The sequence below is a fragment of the Pelecanus crispus genome, chromosome 1 (genome assembly GCF_030463565.1).
Source record: "Pelecanus crispus isolate bPelCri1 chromosome 1, bPelCri1.pri, whole genome shotgun sequence".
Lineage (NCBI taxonomy): Eukaryota > Metazoa > Chordata > Aves > Pelecaniformes > Pelecanidae > Pelecanus > Pelecanus crispus.
Genome location: NC_134643.1, coordinates 38,584,119 through 38,610,637, shown reverse-complemented (window position 1 = coordinate 38,610,637; position 26,519 = coordinate 38,584,119). Strand labels below are relative to the sequence as shown.

The window sequence follows — 26,519 nt, the reverse complement described above, 5'->3', positions numbered from 1 at the left end:
AGACTTTTTGCATTGTAGGCCCACTCCAAGTTTTTAATATTGCAAAAAGTGAAATCCCAGATGACTTCTCATTTCTTTTACACAAAGCAAAATACAAATATATGTAGTTCAGCAACTGTTTCACAGACAACAAAAACGTATTTATAAAATTTGCCTTATGATTTTGGTGACATTTTAATTTCAAGTTTGCTTTGCAACTAAGTGCTCTAGAAACTTGCTGCTCTTTCTTTTTTTCTCTTGTGCAGGGATTCTCCTATAGTCAAAAGGATCAAGCACATGAAGACAAAACAGCCAGAGGTGGTGATGAATTGAGGGAGAAACTCCTTCAACTCTTTGTAAATTGTGCTAATAATTAACTATTCTCACTGTTAGAAATATGCCCTTTCATTCCTCATCTAATTGTCCACCTTTAGCTTTCACTCCCAGAATCAAAGCAACAACGAATGATTAACAGACAAAAGCCTTTTTTTGATCATCAGCGCTTTGCTTTGCTATGAATCAGAAGTGAGTTAAGGAAACTTCCCCTTTTTGTTTGAGACGGACATCTTAACAGTGTTACTCATAGCAAGGAGCTTCAACAAGCACCCCTGAAGGGCCATGCTGATTTTACTTGGTCCTCACTGCTTCTGCATGTCCCAAAGCCAATTCTACAGATGTTCCTGCCTGTTCTGGGGGGAATGGCGAGAACAGCTTGGGGGACCACCAGTTAAAGTGACTTTTGCTGCAACCTCTTCTCCAAGCAATCAGAGAACTGCAGAACAAAGCCGAAGGCAGGACTCCAGTCATGACCCCTGTGCACATCTGCCAGTCTAGATTTAACACATGTTTAAGAACGAGGAAAGATGTTTGTATGCACAAGGCGAAAAGATTTTGCCACAAGCTGAACAGAAGCCAGGGCTCTCTCTGAAGTGGTGACATATGCACATGTTGGTTATTTCAGGGAATCATTGAGTCACTTAACTGAATTTTAAGAAATATATGTTACTGCTCTTTGAACTGTGCAAGCTGAATTTGGATTAACCTTTCCTTTGCCAGATATGTTTGGAAAATACTTTTCTCCTGAAACAAAAGCTCTGTCTGTGTATCTCCAGCACAGCACTGACTGGACAGTGGAAAAAGATACTTATTTTTCAGTTTTACAAACACTAATGATAGAATCATACAATCATTTTGGTTGGAAAGGACCTTTAAGATCATCAAGTCCAACCATTAACCTAGCACTGCCAACGCCACCACTAAACCATGTCCCTAAGCACCACATCTACATGTCTTCTAAATACCTCCAGGGATGGGGACCCAACCACTTCCCTGGGCAGCCTGTTCCAATGCTTGACAACTCTTTCTGTGAAGAAATTTTTGCTAATATCCAACCTAAACCTCCCCTGATACAGCTTGAGGCCATTTCCTCTCATCCTATCGCTAACTACTTGGGAGAAGAGACCAAGACCCACCTCACTACAACCTCCTTTCAGGTAGCTGTAGAGAGCGATAAGGTCTCCCCTCAGCCTCCTCTTCTTCAGGCTAAACAACCCCAGTTCCCTCAGCGGCTCCTCACAAGACCTGTGCTCCAGACCCTTCACCAGCTTCGTTGCCCTTCTCTGGACACGCTCCAGCACCTCAATGTCCTTCTTGTACTGAGGGGCCCAAAACTGGACACAGTATTCCAGGTGCGGCCTCACCAGCACCGAGTACAGGGGCACAATCACCTCCCTGCTCCTGCTGGCCACACTATTCCTGATGCAAGCCAGGATGCTGTCGGCCTTCTTGGCCACCTGGGCACACTGCTGGCTCATGTTCAGCCGGCTGTCTACCAACACCCCCAGGTCCTTTTTCACCAGGCAGCTTTCCAGCCACTCTTCCCCAAGCCTGTAGCATTGCATGGGGTTGTTGTGACCCAAGTGCAGGACCCAGCACAAAATATTGGTTTATACCCCTAAGCATAATAGGGCCAGGCAAATGCATTCATTAATCAGCTCAAGTCACGAAAATAACCAGATGAGACTATGCAAACAAGTAATGCATTTGAAACACTTTAGAAAACATGCTGTACACACATTTTGCCAGATACTACCTGACCACTTTTGTTTTGCGCACGAGTTACTATACCATGAAAGGGATACATTAAATTGTAAGCAAGGCACAACATTCATGTCATCTTCCTTTTCAGGAATAAGAGGGGTCAAGAGGCAGCACAAGTTCACATACTTTTTTTTTTTTTTAAATAAAGGTCAATCACCGTTACAAGACACTTTCTAATCCTATCAACTCCATTGCAACAGATCAGCACACAGCTGTCAAGCCCGTTTAGGGCTCTGCATCTCTTCTAGATACTGGCTATATTTTGGGTGGTTTAAATTCCATATGGTAGGTTAGGGATAATGTGTGCAGCCTACCTTTTAAGAAATTGAAACCACTTGTCAAAAGCTTACATGAATAATTGCAGAGGGCCAAATGAACAAAACAGTATTTAGGCACCCAGCTACCTTCAATTTCAATGAGAACCGCTACGCTGCTGAATAGGGGTGGGAATTTTAAATGTGTCTTTGAACCTGGGCTCAACCTAGCAGTACTCAAAACTACAGAAGCAAAGAGCGGCAGAGCACTTCAGCAATGGCTAGCATGCAGGCAAGGGGGAAGGAAATCTCTCTTACTTGTATTGCTGATGATCTTTTGTACTTCTTGTTTTTGCCATGAACCTCTCTGCCAATTTTTCCAAGTTTCGGGAATACTCCATCTCTATTTCTGACTTCTTGCGGAAGAAATCCTGTAGATCCTGAAGAAGCTGCACTCTCATTTCAGTCTGCTGCTCCAGACATTTCTGCTGCTCGATGAGTTGAGCTCGGATCTCTAATGAAAGAAGCACATATCCACTCAGGTCAGTGAAAGCAAACGAGAATTGAGTGTTACCAACCAAAATTACAAACACTGCAGCATACTTCAGCCTCTGCAGCTACACCAGCTGGATCTGGATTTCAGGTCCTGCGGTGGGTCGCAGCAGTGGCAGCTCTCACTTCTGCCACCACATGCTTATGCCTCAGGCCACAGCATCCTCCCACCCGCTGTCTGTCTCACAAACAGCTATGGCAAGGGCTCAGGATTCTGCTGGGCTCACATGAGCAGAAGACCTGCCTTCCCCTTCCTCTCCCATCCTCTTCCTGGCATGAGCACAACATCTGGCTCGGAGTGATCTCCTTGCAGGAGGTGCTGTGCAACCATTTGAGCAGCAGCTCCTGCTGCTGCCCTGAAAAGTGGCAGGCTAAACAGGCACACTTTGGGCCAGGATCAGCCTGCTGACTGCCAGGTGGACCATGCTGGCTGGTATCCTCATGTACCCCACTGAAACAACCTTGTGATAAACTCTGGAAGTGTTATCCACCATAACTGTGCACAGATGTGCTCCCGCATCTACACCATCTCTGCCGGGGAGAGAACTGGTGTACTATACATGCATTCACCAATATTTTACAGCAAATATAGAGAAAAAAGTGTACCTATATTTAGAGATGGCTATTTGAAAATTTGCACAAGGTTCCAGAGACCGAGGTGTATTTATTAACATAAACCAAAATCAGTCCATTTATAAGAGAATATACGCCCACAGTGATCATCTAGAGTAACAGGCAAAAGCCTCCAGATTTCTTACCACTGTATAGTTTGCTGTTTGCCATATGCACGATTGCTATGTGGTAGGGTTTTTCTTTTAGGCTTTTTGGGTTTGGGGTTTTTTTTTTTTAGCACTTTCATTTCTTGAGTGCTAAGCAGTTAATCACATTCTGGGAACATTTAGTCTAAAAACATCCTTCTGGTTCTTTTGAGAGACTTTAGAGTTTTGTCAGCTGCCCAGGCACACTGTAATCTAACATTGTGGAGTAAACACAGGAGTAAACATTTTGTGACCATAATATATGTATAAATTTTTTAAACAGTTTAATGATATAACAAGGACTTATCAATACCAAAATAATATGCCAGAAGTGATGTCCATGTAAACGCAAAGCTGCTGTGAACTTTTACTTGATTCCTAATCATGTAACCATGCTGTGGGTAAGAAGATGTTGGAAATCCTAGATGCCTCACTGGTTTGAAATAGAAAAGCATTCTAAAAACCACTGCTAACATCACAAGGAACTGCAAACAAGTAAGTAGCAATAACACTGCAAAAAATCATCTGATGCAAGTAGGAACAAATGCATGATCTTAAACCAGGGATGAAGGCAGAGATCCACTCTGCTGGGATTCAAATGTGTATACCGAAATGAGGCAGGATGAGCACAGAAAACTGTTAAGCCAATATATTTACGGCAGGAGGGAGACACTGCAGTGTTTTCTTCCAGATCTCCTTTGAGCTACCAGCTGCTCTGTTAATCATTAATGAGACCATCCATTTTTATAGTCTGGGAGGTGAACCAAAAAATTCACGGTTTGGTTTTCATTTCATCTCAAATCAGTTTGTTGGAAAAGGACCATGCCTCCAGCAAGGATGAGCCACTGTAATACAACACTGTATCAATGACATTCATGTACATAGAGGAGAAAATCACATTGGAGCTGGAAGGTTATTAACAGAAACAAAAACCCAAGACTGCTTTTTTGGGTGCCCACTACTTTTACTATTGCAATCATGGAAAATGCCTGTGTATAAGAAAACAGTTGCACAGATTCACTGATCAGAAGCAGCAATTTTGCCCATAAGCTGGAGTTTTCACTAAATCCAATCCCATGTACACTGTCCCTGTACTTTGGCCATCTCCCTTTCCCACCACAGATTTTCTACCAGTTACTTTAAAAGCAGAGCTCTGTACAGAGCAACTAAGTTCTGATTATTTTGTAGGTCAGTGGATCTCGCTGTTATAATTCGTCCTTTTTAAGCAGGCTTGTACCATAGCAACAGGAAAGAGAAAGATTTTAGAAACAGGAATATATGCATAGAGATACAGGAAGCAATGAACAAGGGATGACAGATACAATATGAGAAATTGCATTAGTTTTCTGATGCTGTCTGGATTTCCAGTGGAAAGTAGTGGCTTCCTTCAGATTTGTATATTAGGAAACAAAACTGGAGCATGATCTCTGAAAGCTGATGGTGGCTGGAGGTGTCCAAACTCTTGAGTAAGGTGGTAAGTTAGGGGTACAGGGGGACTGTGGCCTTATGAAGGAAGTCCCACAATTTCTGGCTATTTGAATCTCGGCCAGGAGAAAGAATGTGCTGGCTCCAAAAGGTTGAGCCTCTGGCCTCCCACTGGAGGAGAAAAAGGGGAAATGCATGTCCCACTCATGCCAGCTGACCAGAGCTATCCAGAAGAGACTTCAGCATAGCAGTTCTCCTTCCACTCTTTCACATCCTTCTGTTCCTGCACTTTTTAATTCTTATTTTACTAATAATATGTGTAATGCCATACTGGCAGGCTGAGGAGATGGCAAGGAATAAGAAATTAGATCAGCAAATGTTGTGATTTTCACTTTCTGATAAAAGTAAGCTGTGGATTTAAAAAAACAAACAAACAAACAAACAAAAACCCCCAACAAACATAGGCATAACAGCCAGCCAGCCTGGGTGGCTGTGCATCACAAAATGGCAACTGTGCAAATACTATTAACTAACATAGACTACCCATTACCTACTGCTGTGGAAAACTGCACCAAGGCACTTCTATCTTCCTTAACCAATCCACAAATCTACATGTGTGATGTCCCTAGGGCTACAAAGAGCACCATGGAAAATTGTTGTACTGTATTCAAAGAAATAAATACCCAATACGCCAAGAAGGTGCCAAGTTAAAAACTAGTCGCGCCCAAACTCCATAGATACAGAGACAGGTGCAGCAGGCAACAGAAGGGTGCCTGTCTTTATCTTATTTTGCTGGCACATTTAAATTCAAAGTCGAACTGATACCAGCTGTAATGGACAATGACATTGTCCTATTCTGCTCTGCGGGGTGGCTGATGTCAAATGATTGCCAGGCTATTTTGTGCCAGGAACAGGCACATTTAAACCCTGGACGAATTAACACCTTCTCCTTCTCCATACAGCAGCTTTGAGTCATACTCACTGGTTTTCTGGCCAAGGGCTGGTTCAAAAGGAATCCCACCCAGTTACACTGCAGCTTGAACAGACTGAATTCACATCAAGTTGAACCCCCACCACCACCTTTGTCCAAGATTTGCACACACGACCAAAGCAAGGAAGCAGCTAATGTGACCATAATTAAATCAATAACCTCTGAGTAAAGTTTTATTTCTAAATATTTTCATGTTAAAAATTATTTCAATTCTGTCCTCATTGACACCATCCTCTAGAATTACTGCATTAAGTATAAAATTAGGTTTTGTTTGTGGCAGCCTTCAAGATGTAACTCTAACCTTTCAACAAATCTTTATTTTGTCCTGACAAGAGGTTAAATCAGTGCACTATGAAAAACAAAAGGAGACAAGATTGTAGCTGTTTTGAGAGTTAAGTACAGAGTGGATGAAGCTGAACTACTGACATCACCCAAATCATAATCAGAAATAAACTCGTCAAGGTTACCTCTTTGCACACAGTACAGTATTACAAATAAGGACTTACACAGCACTGCAGTAATACACCATATTACCCTGGAGAAGATATGTGCAACCAGTTATAGGCCAGTGCCCCACCTGAAGGCACTCATGGTGAGATATATTGCGATGTGACACACAGCGGTGACACTGGCCACACACCAGCAACGATCAAAACGTGTCACCTTTGCTTCCAGACACACCAAAGCACCAGGCTCCATCAAACATCCCAGAAAGCCACAGGAAACCCTCTCCTGACCTCAGAAGCCGGACACCTCATAAATATGCAGTATTAACCAAATTAACCTGCTGCCAGACCAACACTTGGCATGCAGACTGCCGCCCTGCCGCAGTACTCCCCTGCAACGCTGCAGTGCTCCCGTCACGCTGCGTTAGCCTGTGCCTAGTCCTGTCAGCCCTCAGAGACTTTCCAGACCTCCGTGAACCCTCATTACCAACTCTTGACCAAACCAACTCTAATGAATGCTTCATGGTGCTGTTACACGTCTGCTGCAAGCTGCTTCCCACCCCAGCCACCCCAAGAGCTGTTGCAGCCTGCCATCCTTAACTCCCACTTAAGTGGAATTAACTTTTCTGCTCATAGAGCAGCCCTGGCATGGTTTTTGGTGTTTGCTGAAAGCTCTGGAAGGTGCGGCAGAGCCAGACTCCTCTCCCTGGTCACTCCCTCAGCCGCACTGCAAGCGTCCCACCCGCTGCCTCACCCTGCCCGACACTGGGCTATATTTAAGTCATGATTACAATATACAAACTACGCAGACACATTAATCCAGTAGTATTACTGGATAATTATACAGACAGCCTCAGGGCCCCATCCTGTGAACAATTATAAAAGCAAGCAGCTTGTCACTATTATTTGAGAGTACCAAATAGGCTCTCATGAGGCACAGTTATGTTTGCAGGTCTTTATCTGCTCTGTAACTTCAGACAAACCCTTATTACCTCCCATCTTTCTTTAAATACCTCCTTCACAAAAAAAAATTAAATTTTAGATTAGTTTTAAAACACTCAGAAATGTCTCATCAAAAGCACTGAGGACAATGTATGGTGTCGTAAGACTTTGTATTTCCAAACCATTACAACTTTGTCATTTTTTTTTTCCCCCAATGAGCTATCAACATGTGTATCCCTCATTCTCACGTTTATGACATCCAGAGCATACTCCATAGGAAAAGCCTGAGACCTTAAATTGAGTCTAGATATCATCTGGTGACCGACATGCACTTGTAATTAAGCACATATTAGAGCATTAATCATCTTGTAGTTCCTCCTTGAAGACTTTTCAGTCTTACGTGGCCCTCACTGCGCCTCAGTTACTTAGCGTAAGAACGACTCGTGTCGGAGGCTGCTGCTAGAAGCTGGGGTGCTGCATCGGCAGACTGATCTTTCCATTTTCATCCCAGCCTTCTGCCTTTGTAAGGACCTGCTTTTATGGGCAGAGCTTTGGTCCAGCTGAACGCAGCTGGCCAGCATCTACAGTTTAGGTTTTGTTTCAGGAAAGCGTTCAGCTCCAGCCCACCGAGGACGCTGCCAGCAGAGAAACCGCAGCAGGAATCACGGAGGGAGGCCTGGAGGTGCCCCTGTGCACAGTTAGTAGTCCTTAACGCCACGTCACCCCTAGGATCAGCGCTCCCACACCTGCCGGGGTCATTAAACTGCCTCTCAGCAGACAAGAAGATACAAATGATGAGAGGCATCAGCCCTGTGGTGCGTGCTCTGACCCAGCCGCCGATACTCCTCTCTGAGATACACAGCCTAAAGGTACTAGTGCTGGACAAGCTTTTATTTCTCAGAGAGATGGCTAAAAAGCTATTTAAGTGTTTCTATGACAAATGGTGAGGGAAACTCTGTGGTCAGCAGGGAGTCTGGCTCACGCTCTCTTCCAGGTCTTTGCTGCCATTTTCCCGGACCACAAGCATTTCAAAAACCAGGAAATTCCACCAGCCTGACAGCTGATGAGAGATGCTGGGGTGAAGATCTCGCAAGCTGCTGCAGAAATGCCTTTAAATAGATCATGAGCCTGTCCCACAACATTAACTTTCTATGACAGACTAGTGGAAATCACTTCCCTGTGTTCAACAAGCAAGTAAGAAGTGTGGCTGCATAGACACTGATGCCCTTGAGCTTCTGAAGGCAGGACTTTTGTGGACTTTCTTTTATCCCCCCAGCTGATTTCACTTGGGGCGTTGAGCATACAGCTTTATGCATGTTCCCACTTAAACGAAAAACTCTGCAATGCACACCCCAGCTCTAAATTTACTGTTTGGCTTCATGCCATTTCCCAGATAATTCATTTCAGACTTTTTGTTTGTTTGGGGTTTTTTGTTGATGTGGTTGAGGTTGCCTTCAACAGAACACATCTCCAGGCTGTAGTAGCCTGCGGAAATGGATGGGGAGTGAGAATCACACCAGGTATCTGAAGGGCAGTAACAAAGGGTCAGGAATCTGAAGCCCCTGTTGACACCTGTCAACCCCTTTAAAAACTGTAAATCTCATTCATTCAAGCACTTTGGCATGCTTAAAGGTAAAACCAGTCCTTGTGCAGCCATTAGCAGGAAAGCTGGTGTAGAAGCAGTTTGCAGGATGAAGACAATTGTTTACAGGTCGGTTCAGTTGTCATGCTGAAAAAAAGAGAGCAGAGAAAGAACAAATTGTCTCCTTGCAGCTGCAAACTTCATTCTACACATTCAAGCAAACACACTCCTACCTACCGCAGCCACAGACTGAGCAACAACATGCCCCCAACCAGACCCATGTAACTGGGGGATCCCACTGGATGGGATCCAAAAAGGGGGGCTCCATTAGGGCACCTTCCACCTTCCAGTTCCCCTTGAAATAGGAAGACATGTCTGGAAGAGCCAAAAAACCTCTGTAGGTAGCTGAAGAAGCTTTTCTTCTTGTTGTTCTTGGACTAACGCCCTCCTGCTATTCACAGCCACAGCTGCTGGTCACTTGGCTGCCTACAGTCCGAGCCTGAATGGAGGGCAGCGTGCCAGATCACAACTTGGCAGGACACTTCTTGCCACAGCGCTGCTGCCAAGCGACCGTGGGTTTAAGCAGGCAGTCTGCCTGCACCACATTTTGAGTGCCACTGCTTCTGCGGCAGCTGCTCCTTTGCACCCGTAACTAAGCGCTGGCACTACGTCCTACCAAAACTGGAGCACGGCATACTTTGTCCTGGTCACGGGAGCTGGGACACTGAGGACAAAAATTTCTACCCCTTGGAGGAGAGGGAATTTTTGTTTTGTTCGACAGTAAAATCCCAGCTCATCCCAAACCCACTGCTAACCAGAAGAGAAGAGAGCAAGGCGCAAGACACCTCCTCTGCCTCAACAGTCTGATGCAAGGTCTTTCACCAGCCTGACCCAGCCCTCCCCTCCCGCTGGGGAGCAGATGCTCTCCTGCAATCCAACTGCCCCACCTCCAGACCAACAAATCAGCTCTACAAACCACCAGCACACAAAGGAAGAGCTGAGAATCCACATCAAACAAGCCCCCAAACACATTTAAGAAGAACCAAACAAAGCAGAAACTACCCCAAGCGTGGCATTCATGGCAAAGGCCTGCAGCCTTAGAGGAAAGGAGGGAAAAAAAAAAAAAAAAAGGCAAAAGAGATGGACAAGGAGTCTGTGGGCATCTTTGTCTGCCAAGCAGACAGGCGATCATGCAGTAGGTGTCTAAAAATCCATTTAGGCCATCTAAACTGTCAAGAGCTATGTGACAACTTATTCTGAAGCTTCCGAAGGATTTAGACCATCTGGGTTTTTTTATGCTTGTTAAAGATACCGTGAGCCTTTCCTTGCAGACTTAAATTTTGGGCACATGAGAAGATTAAAAGGAAACTCAGTATGCCCAAATCTTTCTCCTCTTCTTACCAATGAGGTATCTGCCAGCGGAACAGAAAAATGACTTATGGCTCTTCTCTGAATAACTTTGCAGCAATGTCTGGAATGCCGGATTGACAAGAAAAAAACATACCCTTTCCTTGCCACAGATTTCTTTAAGTCTATTATTTAATTTGGTTATTATAGGCTGCTGTGATTGCTCAAATCCGTAGATGAAATGTATCCTTCCTTCTGGTTATTTTCTCTCTATAGAAAATTCTTTCTTTCCAGAACACAGACCATCTCTTAATTATTCAACAGAATTCACCCAATACACGGTCAATGCTATATCCTTGTTACATGCTTGCTCCTCTGTGTTTAATCATAAATTCTACATTATAACTAGTACCTAAAGAAATGTTTTTCAGCTACACCACCTCATAAAGTGGAACAAAAGAAGCCCTTCATTTCTAGAGCATTAAAAGCAGTTTTAGCATGAACCGATGGTCAAGCTCACATCTCCCAGGAAATTCATGTCAGCAAAAGATCAAGGCTTGTAAGCTAAATTCTGACCTCCCTGAAATCAATAGAGATTTGTCACTAACTTTACTCATGCTGGGATTACTATCTTTACTTGTAAGAACTTACAAGGAGCTTACGCTCATCCAACAGACATACTGCTATCAAAGCAGGCAGTCGTCTTCCCTCTTACATCCAGGCTACACAACTCTCCCAGGTCACCATGTCTCAGTACCAGAACTTCTGCAGACAAGCAGAATGACTAACCCGTAGAGGGAAAAGAAGTGTTTCCTGCCGGTTATGCTCCAAGGGTATTGTCAGAGCAGGGAAGAGAAAGGCAGGCTGTCATGGTTTATCCCCAGCCAGCAACTAAGCACCACGCAGCCGCTCGCTCACTCCCCCCATCACACCCCGATGGGATGGGGGAGAGAATCGGAGGAGTAACAGTGAAAAAAAATCCACTCCTGGGTTGAGATAAGAACAGTTTAATAATTGAAATAAGGTAAAAAAAAATAATAACAACAATGTAATAATGATAATAACAACATACAAAGCAAGTGATGCACAATGCAATTGCTCACCACCCGCCGACCGATACCCAGACAGTTCCCGAGCAGCGATCGCTGCTCCCCAGCCAACCCCCCCCAGTTTCTATACTGAGCATGATGTCATATGGTATGGAATAGCCCTTTGGCCAGTTTGGATCAACTGTTCTGGCTGTGCCCCATCCCGCTTCTTGTGCACCTGGCAGAGCATGGGAAGCTGAAAAGTCCTTGACTAGCATAAGCAGTACTTAGCAACAACTAAACCAGCAGTGTGTTATCAACATTCTTCTCCTACTAAATCCAAACCACAGCACTATGCCTGCTACTAGGAAGAAAATTAACTCTATCCCAGCCGAAACCAGGACACAGGCATAGGTCAGACCACTCATGTCAGTGCCATTACAGATCGGCCTCACTCTCTTTCAAAACCTTCCCAAAAGTTGGTAGCTGTAACAAAGATCATTTCCCAGCGGCAGCTTACACTGCTGAGTGAAATACTACGTTCTCGCCAGGCTAGGCAGGAGCATGCATGAAGTCTTTGGAGAGGCTGCCCGTTTTGCACTGACGGCAGCGTGCAGGCGGGCAGAGTGGAGGTGGCCAGGCTGGGGAGCGGCTGAGCCCGGCACGCAGGCACCAGTACCACAAGACTGGGACTGCGAGAGAAACTCAGCCTTACAAACAGGATGCTCTCTGGGGATTAGCAGAGAAGAGGTTCTGAAGTGAGCACCCCACTGCTGTACAGGTGGGGTGGTTTTACTGCTCCTGAAATGCTGTATCCTGTTTACAAATCAAATCAAACTACAAGGTATCATTTTTCTGGGTGACAGTCAATTCTCTTGCTCTTCATAGACAAACTGCTGGCAGGTTTTATCTTTCCATATGTGTATCACATATCTGTACGCTTTCGTTTCAGGCTACCTGGAACTTCAGAAAAAAACCTCCTTATTTTTGTAGAAATTCTCTACCTGTGAATTCACTATTTTAATGAAGAACTCATAATACTTGCTTTCTAAAAATTAGTAGAATAATTTCTCTTGGCTTGTGTCTTGTTACTTTATTTTAAAGCCAGAACAGACTTGAGGACATATTTACAAAGATGTCTACCACTCAGGGCACTGTTTATAGAGCTAATTGCCTGTACAATGAAACTAGCAATATAAGGTGAACCATCACCAAGCCTCTGCCAATGTAAAATGACCAGGGGAGTGCAAAGAAGTCAAGAAATGTATCTTAATAACCATTCCCCAAACAAGTCTGATTTCAATTAAACCTGCAGGCCCAGTGCCCCACCTCCATGGGCATTTCTGGGCCCACAGCCCTAAGCTCCCAGCTACTAGATGCGGTGACCAACTGGCCATAGGGTCTCCTTACACGGTGGTGTGGGCTGCTGCCCTTCGAAGGGCTCCTCTGAGACAAGTGATGTACCCATCAGACTACAGCGACAAATGGCACAAAGTGGAGAAGAAAAGGAGCAGCAGATGGTAGTCTTGAAGTTGATGGTAAAATGTAAAAGGAATGCTGGATGTACGCAGATTTACAGACCCTGGGATCACCATCATCAACTTTGTATTAAAATGCAGGCAAGCTTGTTAAACAAACCCATTCTTGCCATGGAGGACTCCTGGATAATCCTTTGTTTCCCACATACAACCATATTTGGTCACTGCTATATCAGTTTTAGCAATTTCCCCTGTAAGCAGCAGCAAAAAGGAGGAAATTGTAAGGCAGGCGGAAGATGCAGTAGTCCTTTCCTTTCCCATTTCAATTTGCACTTCAGAGATGGCGTTCTGAGTGTGCAGGAGCTGCTGAGGCACTGGGGAACCTTGAGTCCTGCCTGACACTGCTTAATTATCTCAATGTGGCAGATTTAGGTCTACTTTTTTCACCCCTCTCTAGCACTCAGAAATTAGTTTAGCGGTTTTATTAACTCATTCTTCCTCTAATTAAATTTAGATGGTAAAAATTATATAAAAGAGATTTCAGTCTTTTTTAATTGCTATGACTTTTCAGAATAATATGCAAGTGCTGGTGAGAAAATAAGATCTGTAGTGAAAGCAAGTTCTCAGTTACCCTGGAAATAATTCAAGGCAACTCCGTGCCCTCAGTACCCTCATTTTAGATGCCCTTTCTGCTCCCCAACCTCCAGGAGTTTATTGTCTTGAAAGATGTAACGTGACAATTCAAAGAACATTTTACACCTTTCTGCCCTAGCAGAAACAAGTAGTCAACTATTAGGTGCTGCACCAGTACTTCAACAAACAGTGCATATGTGTCCTCACTGTCGAGTCTGTGCACTAAACACAAAATATTTGGTAGCTGCAGCATCTGCTTTCAAAAGGCTCTTCTAAAATTTCTTCAAAGTGCAGAACACAGTATAAAGACAAGTATGCAGCAGAAAAAAAAAAAAAATCAGTTTGCCATGATCAGAACAGTAATGAAAACCTAATGATCTTAATCAGCTTCCTTACCCGTAAACTGGGTGAAGCCAGGTTAAGCCTGTGTCCTGGCTGCCGCAAGGCTGAGGATGGCACCAACTCCGGACAGTGCAGCATAGTCTGTCTGCTCCACGACAGACACTGCATCACCCGTCCACTGACGCCTCCCTGAAATGACCCCAGACTTGGTGCTGGCACACATCCTACCACACAGACGTGGACACCATTTCATTTTGTTAAGCTCTGCCACAATAAAACCCTTCCTTCTTAATATCTTAGGTGGACAGCTGACAAGTGAAAATGTCTGAAGGCTTTTTCTATAAATTAAATGTTGAGAGATGTGCCTTTTCTTGACAAAAAATTAATTATTCTGAACCTCCAGCAGGTGACATAGCTGTTAAGATGAGAGTTATGCTGGTAGCAGTGCAGGGCAGGAACTCCTGAGCAGCAAGACAAGAGAGAAAGCCATGAAATCTGTGCATCAATCAGATACAGCTTCTTCTGCATGTTGATGACTATCACTGTGATAAGATTCAGGAATTAATACTAGAGAAAATGCCCTCCCTACACCCTGTGAAAATGATTCTCCATGCATGGCACATCTTTAAGAGGTCAGTAAAACATTTTTAGTACGACACACACCTTGCTGCATGCCATAAATAAGAGCACGCATTTGACCCAGCCATGACTTTCAGTGACAGCTTTTTAAGTCCCAAGGTGAAGTCACAGTCCAGTTAAGGACAAAAAGGAAACCGCAATTTGTGCTCTGTGTGCCAGGATTTTACCCACATTCCTTTTCAGCCCAACCTGCCTAATATGCAGCAAAATACTTTCACCATTGCTCATTTATCTTTTACACATTTAACTCCTAAAACCTGCAAATTTAACACATTGAGTACTTTTGTGTTTTTCTTCTAAAACAACTTTGTATTTTTTTGCTGCAACAGATCCACGATGCTCCTCTTCTTCAATGGGACAAACAGCTATACCTCTGTGATGCCTTCAACACCAGTTTTAACTTTATGTCCACATCCCATGCTAATTACTCACCTGAGAACATCCTTGTAGTTGCATAAGGTCCTGCCTACTGTAGTCAACCAAGTGGGGCAAAGACACTGTGTTGGGCAACACGCCAGAGCTCCACGGTCTGGTTTAGTTGTTGGCACGCTACTGGGCACAGCGTTGGCCCATGAGGACCCTCCTCACCAGCACCAGCTGTGCAGGGCTCAAGGGGACAGCACGGACCGGGGACTCTCCCCATCACCCTCCATCGGTGAGGTGTCCCTGTGCCAGTGGGGGACGAGCTCCTCTCTCACCCACGCAGTGCTGAGCGAAGGATGGTGTCTACCACCCAATAAATCTTTGAACTAAATCATATCACCACGCTTTATACTCCTTGTACAGACCGATCTATACAAACGCAAGCCTTGCTGTGGAATATGTCTGTCAGACCAGATGGACCTCGATCTGCATAATTTTTTAGTAGAGGTGTGGCCTGAGTCTGCGAAAGGAAAGTCCCAGTGTATGATTACCGATCCTCTGAGCATGACTATGATATTATCCAAAAATATATTTCAGTGTCTTGTCTCAATTTCACATAGCAAATAATACCAAACTTGGATCAATAGATGATTTAAGAAACATGACAGCATCACATTCTGGGAACAAAAAAAAAACGTTTCATATGCCAAGCTTTGAGCAGAAAAAGTCAGTATTTTTACTAATTAAACAAAACAATAACCCCTATCATGATGGAAGAACTTCTGTCTGAGAGAATCCTAAAAAACGTAAAATGATAATCACCATGTTGGTTGATTATAAGTATCAAACAAACAGCAGTTAACAGCCAGGTATTTTTATATGTCACTGAATTAATAAGATGATATAAATTCTGCCAAGCTTCAAATACATTTGTCTATGTACTGCTCTGATTTGGTAAAAGATGCAATTTCTAAGTGAGAAAATAAAATGTCTACCTCAAAGGAAGGTTTTCTGACAAGTCTGAATCCAACTACTCAGAGCCCCAAATTCCACTAACAGCAGCTGGGGAAAAACAAAGCCTTCAGTGTCACAGAGCAGTTTCTTTGCTCCATCTTCCTGCCATGGGGAAGTATAAATTGGATTGTGGACCACATTTAATTAAATTTAGCTTCAGTTGCAGTAGGAGGAGAAGAAAGCCCCCCCCCCCCCCCCCCCCCGCCCCGAGATTCCTGCTAATGAGAATAGAAAAAAAATATCCACTGGGAGACTGTTTGTAGGTAACCATTGCTCACTCACTCAACAGTGAGATGAAGAATAGTATCTGCTAGTAAGTGAACTTTGGGCTAAAATAATTTGCATATTTCCAGATCCCCTGGAAACAATCTTCAATCTGTTAGAAGATTAAAAAAAAAGAAAAAAAAATCAGTCACTTCTTTTTTAATGAGGTGAAATATCAAAACGAGCAAAATTTAAAGTTGATGATTGGTAGAACCCACTATCTGCCTCGTCTTCCTGCATTAATTCATCGTTTTGTCTATTCTGCAAATGTCTCTCTCCAAGAGACATATGGGTGGTTAGGGTTTCCAGCAGGGCTCTGATGACTGCTCTATGGAAGCAAAGACACCAAGAACAGCTGTAGGAAACAGATGTGCCACTTAGGGCACTTTCAGTGAAAGGCCAAGGGATGAATCCTTCATGTGCTACTTAGTTCAGGAAAAAAAAAGGCTGTCAAAAACCTATTATTGCCTATGTTTTTAGCCTAGCACCACTTGGAAGTAGACATTCTGGTAGCAAAAGCCCTGCTAGAATGAGTAAAGAAGGGTTGCAACGGGCAGGGCAGGAGCAGTAGCTTCTAGGCCCTTTCTGTGGGTAAACTGAAATTGAACCTGAGCCACTTAATTTTCCTATGTATAAAGTGCCAACTCTGAGAAGCACATCAGCAGCCATAGCAGCTGGATGGCAAAGTGGTAACCTGAAGAAATAGTTATTCATTATTCTGGGGAAAAAAATGTAGTTTGGTAATTCACAGAAAGCGGTGTACAACTTGATGAAGAAATCAAAGACGTGACACCTATAATGGAGAAATCTCCGTCCTGTAAGAAGCCCATCCTCCAGACATGAGCAAAAAACGAGGGGAACTTTTGAAAAGAATAAATGCAGTAAACATGGATACCCACTGGGCAAAAAGGCAAGGGTACTGGAAAGGACAAACCAGACATGACAGCAAGCAATATGAGTCTCATAAGCTTCAGACAATTTGCCAAAGGAGGATTTATCCTCAGTTAAGGGTGACAGGAATACTCTAAATACTCCTGATACTGGTTTTACAACAGTGCTAAATTTCCAAATGTTTACCTTAGGCCTGCTCTTTTTTTTTTTTTTTTTTTTTTTTTTTTTGAAACAAAGATGAGCTAGAGTCAGTCAGAAGTACTGGGAAAAGAGCTGAAATGAAAGGATAAACTAAAGAGCAAAAAGTCCTGAGGTGTGGACACTACATACCCAACACAGCCTGGACGAACCCTAGGGTGCAGTGGCCAAACTGCTGACAAGAACAGGTCCCCCCTCCCTGAAAGTGGCTGCGGTGACCAAACGGCTGGAGAGCATCTCCTGGAAAGGGGCAGGGCGAGCAGAAGGAGATGCCAGCGCATTCTAGGCAAGTGAATCACTACTTCTGCATCAAACAAGTTACTGAAGCTCTCATTAGAAATACTTATAAGACAAAAGTGCATAGAGAGATAAGGAGAAACCAGGGCAGTTCCTGAAAAAGAAAACTACAGTGGCAAGCTATTAGAGTTACTCGAGCTTATCAATAGAGAGTGGATAACTGAAACCCAGCTGACCTTCAGTTTCAAGCTACCTGCAGTCCTTAGCCTCAAATTACTCTATTCCCATTCCATTTAAAATCTATCAACAAACCTTAAAGGGCACAAAAAAGTATAGATAACCTGATTAAAAAGAATTTAACCTTTCCAGTTTCTGCAAAACCTGCACTTTGGCCACAGCTTCTTTCCTGCACCTAGTCTGTCAAAGTACAGAGGGAGTGTTTACTGAAGGATCAGTCCTGTCCTCTCTACCTGGATATACATTTTCACCTTAGTATTAATCTACTGCTTTACCATTTTGGTGGTAATCTCATAATCCAGCCACATAAAAATCATGAAGACTATATTTGAATGAATTTCAAGTCATCCTAGTTGACTCCATACATGCATCACAGACACCTGAGAAGTCTAAAACTGTAGATTAGTCATGTCCAAACTGGGAATATCTGAAAGACCTCCTCTGCAGCTTCTCTACCCAACAACCACCATTTCACAACTAGCTGCACCCTTCTCAGGACAGTCATCTATAATCCAGCTTCTACTTCCAACTTACTGTATGCAGTGCTGAACAAAGTGCCAAGCCCAGATGTGACTGTAGGCAGTAACACAACACACATCAAACACTAACGGTGAAGCCACAGCGGTCTTTAGTTGACTCACCCCTATACAGGTGGCATGACCTGTTTGTGAGCATGTGCACAAAAATACCATTCAGAAAGGTACAAGACTATTACTGTAAATTTTGTTCCACCTTCACACAGGGTTGGTAACTATGATTCTGGTGTTCCACACTGTATTTCTGAACACTACTGTACTACAACAGCAAGGTCCCAATGTCTGAAGTCCGAAGGCAAGTTGCAAATTCTAAACCAAGCAGTCACATAAAAAAGTTTGGAGACATATTTCTACTTGCTTACACAGACTTTCAGGTTATGAGGAAGAAGAGTAAGATAGCCAGGAGATGCTGAGAAGGGTTTTGAATATAATTTGCTTTTATCTACTTTGAAGGAACAAACTGCTGATAGGAGGAAAAAAACGAACTTTTTATCTAGAATGGAAAGAAAAGACAGTAAGTGCTCAGATAGTATTTAAGCGCCCTGCAAGTCAAGTCTTTCTGACACGCTGTTCCAGGTAACGGTTCTTTCTTTGTCTGTAAAACCCGATTTCATCCCAAATTAGGATTGGTTTTGACCCATAGGAAAACAAATAAACTTTATGCATGAAGAAAGGTTGGTCAGAAAACTCAACAGAACTGTAACACCCAGATCCTGCGGCAGATGAGCCCAGCTAACCTCACCAGGAACGTCCTCTCCCTACCGCCAAACAACAGTGAATTTGCTTGGAGAACAAACAGCCCTGCCCAACACTGTATCAATCACCCTGACACTGTTTGCAAGTATAACCAAAATCTACTGAGAAGTTACAACTAGACGTTTTTAGTCTAGTCTATCCTTGATTAGTTTAGAGTAGACTTGGTAGTGTAGGTTAATGGTTGGACTGGATGATCTTAAAGGTCTTTTCCAACCTAAACGATTCCATGATTCTACGATTTTTTTTTTTTCACCCTAGAGCCAGATTTACAAAATTACTTGAGAGACAGGAGCCGGCAAAAGCCTCCCGTGGTCTGGGAGCACTGCGCGTGGCACTCAGCCAGGCTCCTGAGCTCAGCCTCCTCCCCTGCACCCCCGAGCCGACAGCACTTTTCCCACTTTCCACAGAGAGAGTCATCTAACCACACAGGTATATGGCACTCTTGAAGGAGAGATTCAGATCAGAAAAGCCAGTAGCTCAAAGAGAAAAAGCTGGTTGTAAGCCAGCTTGCTAGGAAAAAGTTTTCCAGCAAGCCTACAAGCAGTTCACATGCAAGCCAAACAAGCTGCTCGAGCTCCTCAGAGTGGGTGGAAAAGCCACCCAGAATTAGGGCAGTCTCCGACTAAAGCAATGTGAGGAGATGACGACTGGAGACCTATCTCATGTCCTTCAAGTGAGAAGCACATCTGCAACAGTTCAACTCTTCTGAATAATTACTTGTTTCTTGGACTTGGTAATGTTAGGTTAATGGTAGGACTGGATGATCTTAAAGGTCTTTTCCAACCTAAACGATGCTATGATTCTATGATTCTATTAAGGCTAGATGTAAAAACTGCATTTTGATAGAAACATACCAGATTTCAGTTTCAGGGTATGACACTTAAAACTTTGAAAAAGGATCCTTCCTCTCAACCGCCCCCTCACTGCCATCCTACCAAGGGTGCCGCTCAACCTGACCTGCCTCCATCCCTCCCGTGTTTTGCTGGAAATGCTGAGCCGGACAGCCTCCAGCTCCTCCTGGGTGCTGCCTGAACAGGGCTCACTCCTGCTGACAGGATCATTGCCAGTGCTGCAGATCCACCAGGTTTGTGGAAGAAAAGGAAAGACACTTTCAAAGCACATCTCAACCCATGAGGCTGCATGGACAGTGCAGACAGGGGTGATTTAAAAAAAATAATAAAATCTAAACAAATCAGGAAAGCCCTTCAACAAAGGAGAACAAACATATTCCAGTTCTAAAGCACCTAATGATTTTAATTAAAACTTCCCTCCTCTGCAAAGTTTCAGTCTTTTGATTTGTTAAAAGCTTGTAATTCAGATGTAAACAAAAGTTCAAAACTTTCCCATTTCTTGCAGGAGGGAAGTTCTGCTTTTTTTTTTTTTTAATATGTCATTAGTCAGTATGATTTAGACAGAAATTTTATAATTTAAATCTCCAAGTAAAAAGAACTAAACAACTGCTGTCAAAGAAAATTTAAGGGAAGAAATAAAAGCTTTCAGTGACATAACAACAGCAGATCCAGGAGAAGCAGCAACCTTGCAGAGGCTCCATCTGGCAGGGGGATACCTGACAAACCTGTCAGCATTCTGACGAGTCCCAGACTTTTTCCAATTTGCACCTTCAGACCTATGCATTTGTTCACCAAAATATAATAATAATAAGTGCCGTCCTTGTTCCCTGTGCTGTCACTCAGCACATACACCGTCAGCTCAGCGCTGTGGCACGTCTCAGACACTCGGTCTTACTAGAAACCTACACTTGCTCACGTCTTAACTATGCAGGAGAACACCCTGTCTGGCTGGCTGCTGCTTGTATAATGCCAAATGTATCTGCCTCTCCTGTGGGCTGGATTCACCACCACCTACGTCCTTCCTCTGAACTCCTCTGTGCATGGGTGACTTCAGTATGGTGCTCCCAAGAAGGTAAATCCAGAACTACCTTGGTATCAGTTTTGGGTTTCCTTTTGAAAATGTTTTTTTGGATGCCTTACTTATATTCCCCCTGCCCTAGACAGATGTCCCAACACCTTCTTCCATTGCTCAAGAGCTTCTGTTGATGGTCTCTGGATGTGGGGAGAGAGACATAGCAAGAACCTGAAGTGCTTGGGGGCAAAAGGAAATCCTTTCATTATCTTTCTACAGAGGCACTAGACAGACACGTAAAACACACTGATTTGCCGGATGCTATTTACCAAGATGTTTTACTCAGCAGGCATATGCTCCCTCTGTATTCCCCATATGTTTTGGTTTTTTTTAAAAATAAATTTGGAGAAGAGGAATCATTTGCTCCATTGCAGGCAGCTTATATGAGAAACATTTGGAAGAGCAGAAGAGGATAGAAAAATCTACTTGACGAATTCATGAGAATATTTTTAATCTTTCAGTTCAAAAACTCTTCTGCAAAAACACAGAATGAGGTTTTGCAACATTAAGGACATTCCTTATTAAAGCCTGTAGACATAAACATCTGAATATGGGTGTACTACTCGAGGAAAAAATATAGTAAAGGTCAGGTCAGCTCAGAGAGCTGTACCTTTCCTGCACAAAATGACAGAATGCTGTACCCTTTTCAATACGAGACATCTTTTGTATGAGATCTGGTCAAGGAAGCCATTTACAGCTCAAACCAGCAGCTGTATTGATCAAATGAATGGATGCGCAGTTGTGCTTTTCTTCTGCGTCACATAATGGTGACCGTTCTATCAACCATGTCCATCTAAATTTCAAACCACTGTTTGACAAATGCTGCACATACAGGAACAATGTGTTTTTCATGCAGCATTAAGTATCCCATGCCAGAACCCATGCAGGCAAGACAGGAGCTGCCTAGTGGAGGTGAGGATGGTACAAACGCAACACCTGGAAAATAGGGATTTCATTCTCAGCTTTCACTAAATTCTCGTGTGATATAAGGATAAGGTGTTTCACCTTCTTCTACGAATGAATTCACAGTGGCCCTGCAACTTATTAATCCCTTTCAATGTTTGTACCCTCAATTTTTAAAGTTCTTAAAAAAAAAAAAGAAAAAAAAAAGAAAGTGGGTTGTTTGGTGCTTTTTAATAAGGGGGAAGGACATTTCAGTACAAAGTTGGATTGTTACAAAGAACTTAAAGCAGGCAACCACCTACTTTCATGCTGTTATTTTTTTTAAAAAAAAAAAAGCACTTTTAAATGAAGGAGCATTATCTCAAGATGAAGCTGTCTAGGAGCGGTCATTGTGAATAAAGGCAAAAAACTTCAGTTTGACAGGACTGTATTTGGCCATGCATTCTCTACCATGGGCCGCTTATCACTGCCTAAAATCCAGCTGACCTCAGACAACAGCAGGGAAGCAAACCCAAGCTCAGACATTCAGACAAAGCAATGGAGGGGGAGGATGAGTCCACCTTTGTGTTCTGAAAGCAAGACCCAAGCAATTCCTTGAGGAAAAAGGAAATCCAGCAGAACGAAAACCCAGCAGCCATCCTATCTACTGCAGGAACTATCAAAAGCAGAATTGTTAGTAATATTATATCAAATTTGGTGTTACAAGATAGGGGAAACCTTATTGCCTATTTTTGCATTTTCTGTTAAATGACAATCTCCTTCTGACTCTTCCCTTTCCACACTGCAGAGCTGCAACTTAAGCTGACCTAAGCTGGATCTAGAGCAGCGCATCTGCGCTAACATGTGTTATGCCTGCTCAGGGTGTTGATCTCGCTAAAAATTAACAAGGTAAAAATTATTATCCTTCAAATCAGCTCTCGCTGCAACCACACAGCTGCCAGTGTGAGAGGAAGGAGAAGGCAAGAACACATGATGGTGGCTAAGGTGGCCATTGCAAACCAGACTGGTCATGGGACCTCAAGTGCAGATGGACTAAAGCTTCGCCTGCTCTCTGTTAGCAGATTAGTTGTGGGCTGCTGAGGAAATACATGGTCCCAGCTTCCCTCCTCTCCCTCATCGCTCCCCCCCACTCTTTCCTTCTAGTCCCTCCAGAGATAAGACGCATGTGGCCGCATGATCTCTCAGACCAAGGCCTGAATCCAACCAGGGAAAAAAAAAAAAGAAGTGGGAGAGGGAATTGAATCCATGCCAGTTCCCTTATAATAGGGTTGCATTATCCGGCCTAGGAGAGCTCGTCTTCCACCCTGCTTCTCTTTCAGCCACCCATTCAGAGGAGCAGCCAAGTGCCAGGTGCTCTGGTCTGCTCCCTGGGAGAATACTCCTCTCTCTATTGCTGACAGAGGGAACCCAGAGAAACCAGCCCCTTTCCAAAAAGATTTGATGACTATAAACCACTAGTCTCCATATAACCCATTTTTGCATTAGCGAACAGATCTGTAGCACCTGAAATGGCAAGCGGCAGCCCCCCATGCCAGTGAGTCAGTGAAGGGCAAAAAGAACAACTGCACACAGGTGCAGTGGCACACGGACGAAAATTCACCTAAATCATTCAGATGTGTGGTCACATATGTCAGAAAAAAAGGGTCGAGAAAAGCCCTCTTTGCCCTGCGTGATACACTGTCATCTGATGGCATGCTCTACCGATTCCCGCAATGCCTGGCACAGGCGCTGTCTTACCTGTCAGCTGTGCATTAGGCACTCCGGTGAAGTACTTGCAAGGATGCATTTCCCTAAAAATGATGCTCCGATGCCTTGGCAAGAGTAATGGCACTAATGCCAATGGCTCACTGTCTTCCAGTCCAAAATCCTACAGCACAGGGGTGATTTCTATTACTGTCAGCCATAAAGTATAATGGATATTGTCAAGCACTTGAGTAAAAATACATGTGCAAAGCATTAACAAGAAGGATGATATAGCTTCCTCCTTGATAAATGGCTCTCTTGCCCAAAGCTTGCAGCAGACAAAACCACATATTTCATCTCATTTCCTGTGGAAGAATTTCCTTTTGGTTTTCCGGATCAGACCATCATTTAACACGTCCACCTCACTACTGGGTTTGCAGTGGTACCGAGCAGCAATCCACAGGATGCTGTGCCTCAGGAAGGCAAGCACCCGTGTTAAATATCTAAGATAGATATGGTGGCACCTGCGCTCAGGAACCTAATTATTCCCCATTTAGTCAACTATAGAAGGAGTCCTCCCGCAGGGAATTCAGAGCAGGTACAACGCCCAGAGTGAATACCTCCTCCACCGCCTTTGTGCAGGTTGCCGGTCCCATGGGCCCTGGACACCTGTGATGGGGGCAGGTCAGCCAGTGCTCAGAGTACATGGGAATGTGAAGCAACTGAATCATGGAGGAAGCTGGGGAGGAAACGGACTGTCATATAATTGCTTCTTCATGTGTGCATTAAGCCTGAGGCATGGAAGTGTCAGGATGTTATTCACTTGTGAGGAAAAGGAAATACCTTATCCTGTAGGCCTGGTTATTTTTATTGGGGAGGATGAAAAGACTCCCATGACAGGAGCTGGCTCTCTAAAACGGCCAGTCCCAGAGAAGTAGGACATCGATCTATGGCATTTCTCAGGACTTCTCCCTTTTGTGAAGGGCTGGATACAACATTAGACTGTGCATCAATGCCTGAAAGGGACAGATTTGCCAAGCAGGAGCTTGGCCAGGTCACCAGCTGGCTAACACACATATGCTAGACAGGGACACATACTGCTCTTTTCTGAAGGAGTAGAAACATGCCTCCTTGCTGTGCGCCACAGCAGACTGACTTGAGTCAACCTCTCCTGCACCAGTGGGATGCCTTTTGTAACTACAGTAACACTTCCCTTATTGCTATTGATCTTTCCAACTCATTTTTCTCTGTTAGGAAGATAGGATGCAATGTATTTGATGTCCCAAGGCGACTGCTGACGTAAGAGCTCCATGGAGGATGATATCCAGCACATATTATGGATCAGAGGCACTTAGTAAGGACCTCTAAGTCCAGATGTTGGAAAGCTAACACAAAAGAAGTTATGAACGCCTACAAACATACTAGTCAGGAAAGAGTGTCGTTACGGCAATTAAATAAGGAACAAAACTAAGTAACTCTTTGTTCAAAGGGACTTAAAGTTATAAAGCAAATACATCAGAAAGGAAATGCTATGGCAAAAAAAAAAAACCATTAACAAAAACAAAACAAGGATTTGTCTCAGGAGGAAGGAATTATAATTATTATAAACATCACATCAAATGCAACAGATAACTTCCACAAAAAAGAAAAAGAAGTATTTGAGGCAATTCTACAAGGAATTGAATCCTGTGTTAATGCTTTCCAGGTGTAAGACGATAGCTAGGAAACCACAGTAATGACAACCCCATAACTATGGCAGAATGAGAAGCTCTAATAGGGCGATAATCTTCCCAGAATTGCCTCTCCAAAGAGGTCAGTTGGCCTGGCTTGATTTCCCTTATAATTTCCAGTGTTAAAGGCACACCACCAACTTCAACTCAGCCAATTTCCAAGCCATCGGGGGAGTCACCCAGGCTAAGATCTGTGACTTTGTTTTTCGGTTTCTTTTCTTACATGTTAAAAACATCACCCCCAATAAAAAAATGAAAAAGCTCCTGGGGAATCAAAGCTATAGGAGAAAGGAGAAAAACTAACTAGGTGTGAAATGCACAGGGATCAAAAGCCAAGGGAATGAAAAGCATTTTTTCCCCCTCTAACCTTTTCAGCTAAGCGTTTCCCTCAAGGATGCACTGCTGCTGTTCCCAGGTGTCTGCCATGACCCTGCACTGGCTGCTGGTCCTCAAAGCAGAGCGTGTGATGGACCCCCAGCTCGGAGCAGCCCTATTCCACACAGCCAAGTGCCAGGGTGTGTTACTGCTGTTCCCACCTCAGTGTTATTCTGCCTATCCCTCACATCCTCTCCTTTCTGTGCTCCAAAGACACAGTTGTCTGTTTTTCTTGAAAGCTCATTTTCAGTCCCTTATGCCTCTTTCTCCCTCATTTGTTGCTACTCAGCTTTCTCAGGCTACTGGGGATGGAGAGAGTGTGGGAGAAGGCTTATACATCTCCCTTCTCCCTGCCTGCCTGCTGCCAGGGAGTAAAAAAGGGATGATAGGGTCTCTCTCCTCTTACTGCCATCATACGCTGAGGAGGAAGAGTGGTTTTGCCACTCCATACACACTGCAGTAGGGGAGGAAAGGTGTGGAGACAGAGTTATCTTCTTTCCTTCTCCTGACCTTAACAAAGTCAGGCACAAGGGACCTAAGAGCTACTGAGATTATGGTACATCTCACTGTCAGAGTATGCAATCAGTTCTCCTTCCTCAGCTGCTCCCCTCCATCATGACTCTATTCTAGTCTCCTGCGGTTAACACGAGCCTCCAAGCTACAGGCGCTCATCTGCCATGACTCACAGGGGCAGCCCTTACTAAAAAACCATACAGTTAATACTGCAGTGTACTTCTACACCGTCTTTATCAAAGCACTGTATAAAGTGAGGCAGCCATTGGTATGCCGGTGCAGTGCCTGGGGAACTAAGACAGGCAAGAGCAGGAGGACACCCAGAGAGGTGGTGGAGTCCCCATCCCTGGAGGTGTTCAAAAAACGGGTAGACATGGCACTTGGGACATGGTTTAGTGGG

The 26,519-nt window shown here is 43.8% G+C and overlaps 1 protein-coding gene across 2 annotated transcripts in view; it reads right to left on the bottom strand.

The window, feature by feature from the left end:
• SRGAP1 (SLIT-ROBO Rho GTPase activating protein 1) overlaps positions 1-26,519 on the bottom strand; it is a 147,447-nt gene that overhangs the window by 68,258 nt on the left and 52,670 nt on the right. For both annotated transcript variants that reach the window (XM_075704812.1, XM_075704822.1), the window contains exon 2: positions 2,652-2,847. In XM_075704812.1, coding sequence (XP_075560927.1) covers positions 2,652-2,847 — 196 coding nt within the window. The remainder of the gene's footprint in view (positions 1-2,651; positions 2,848-26,519) is intronic.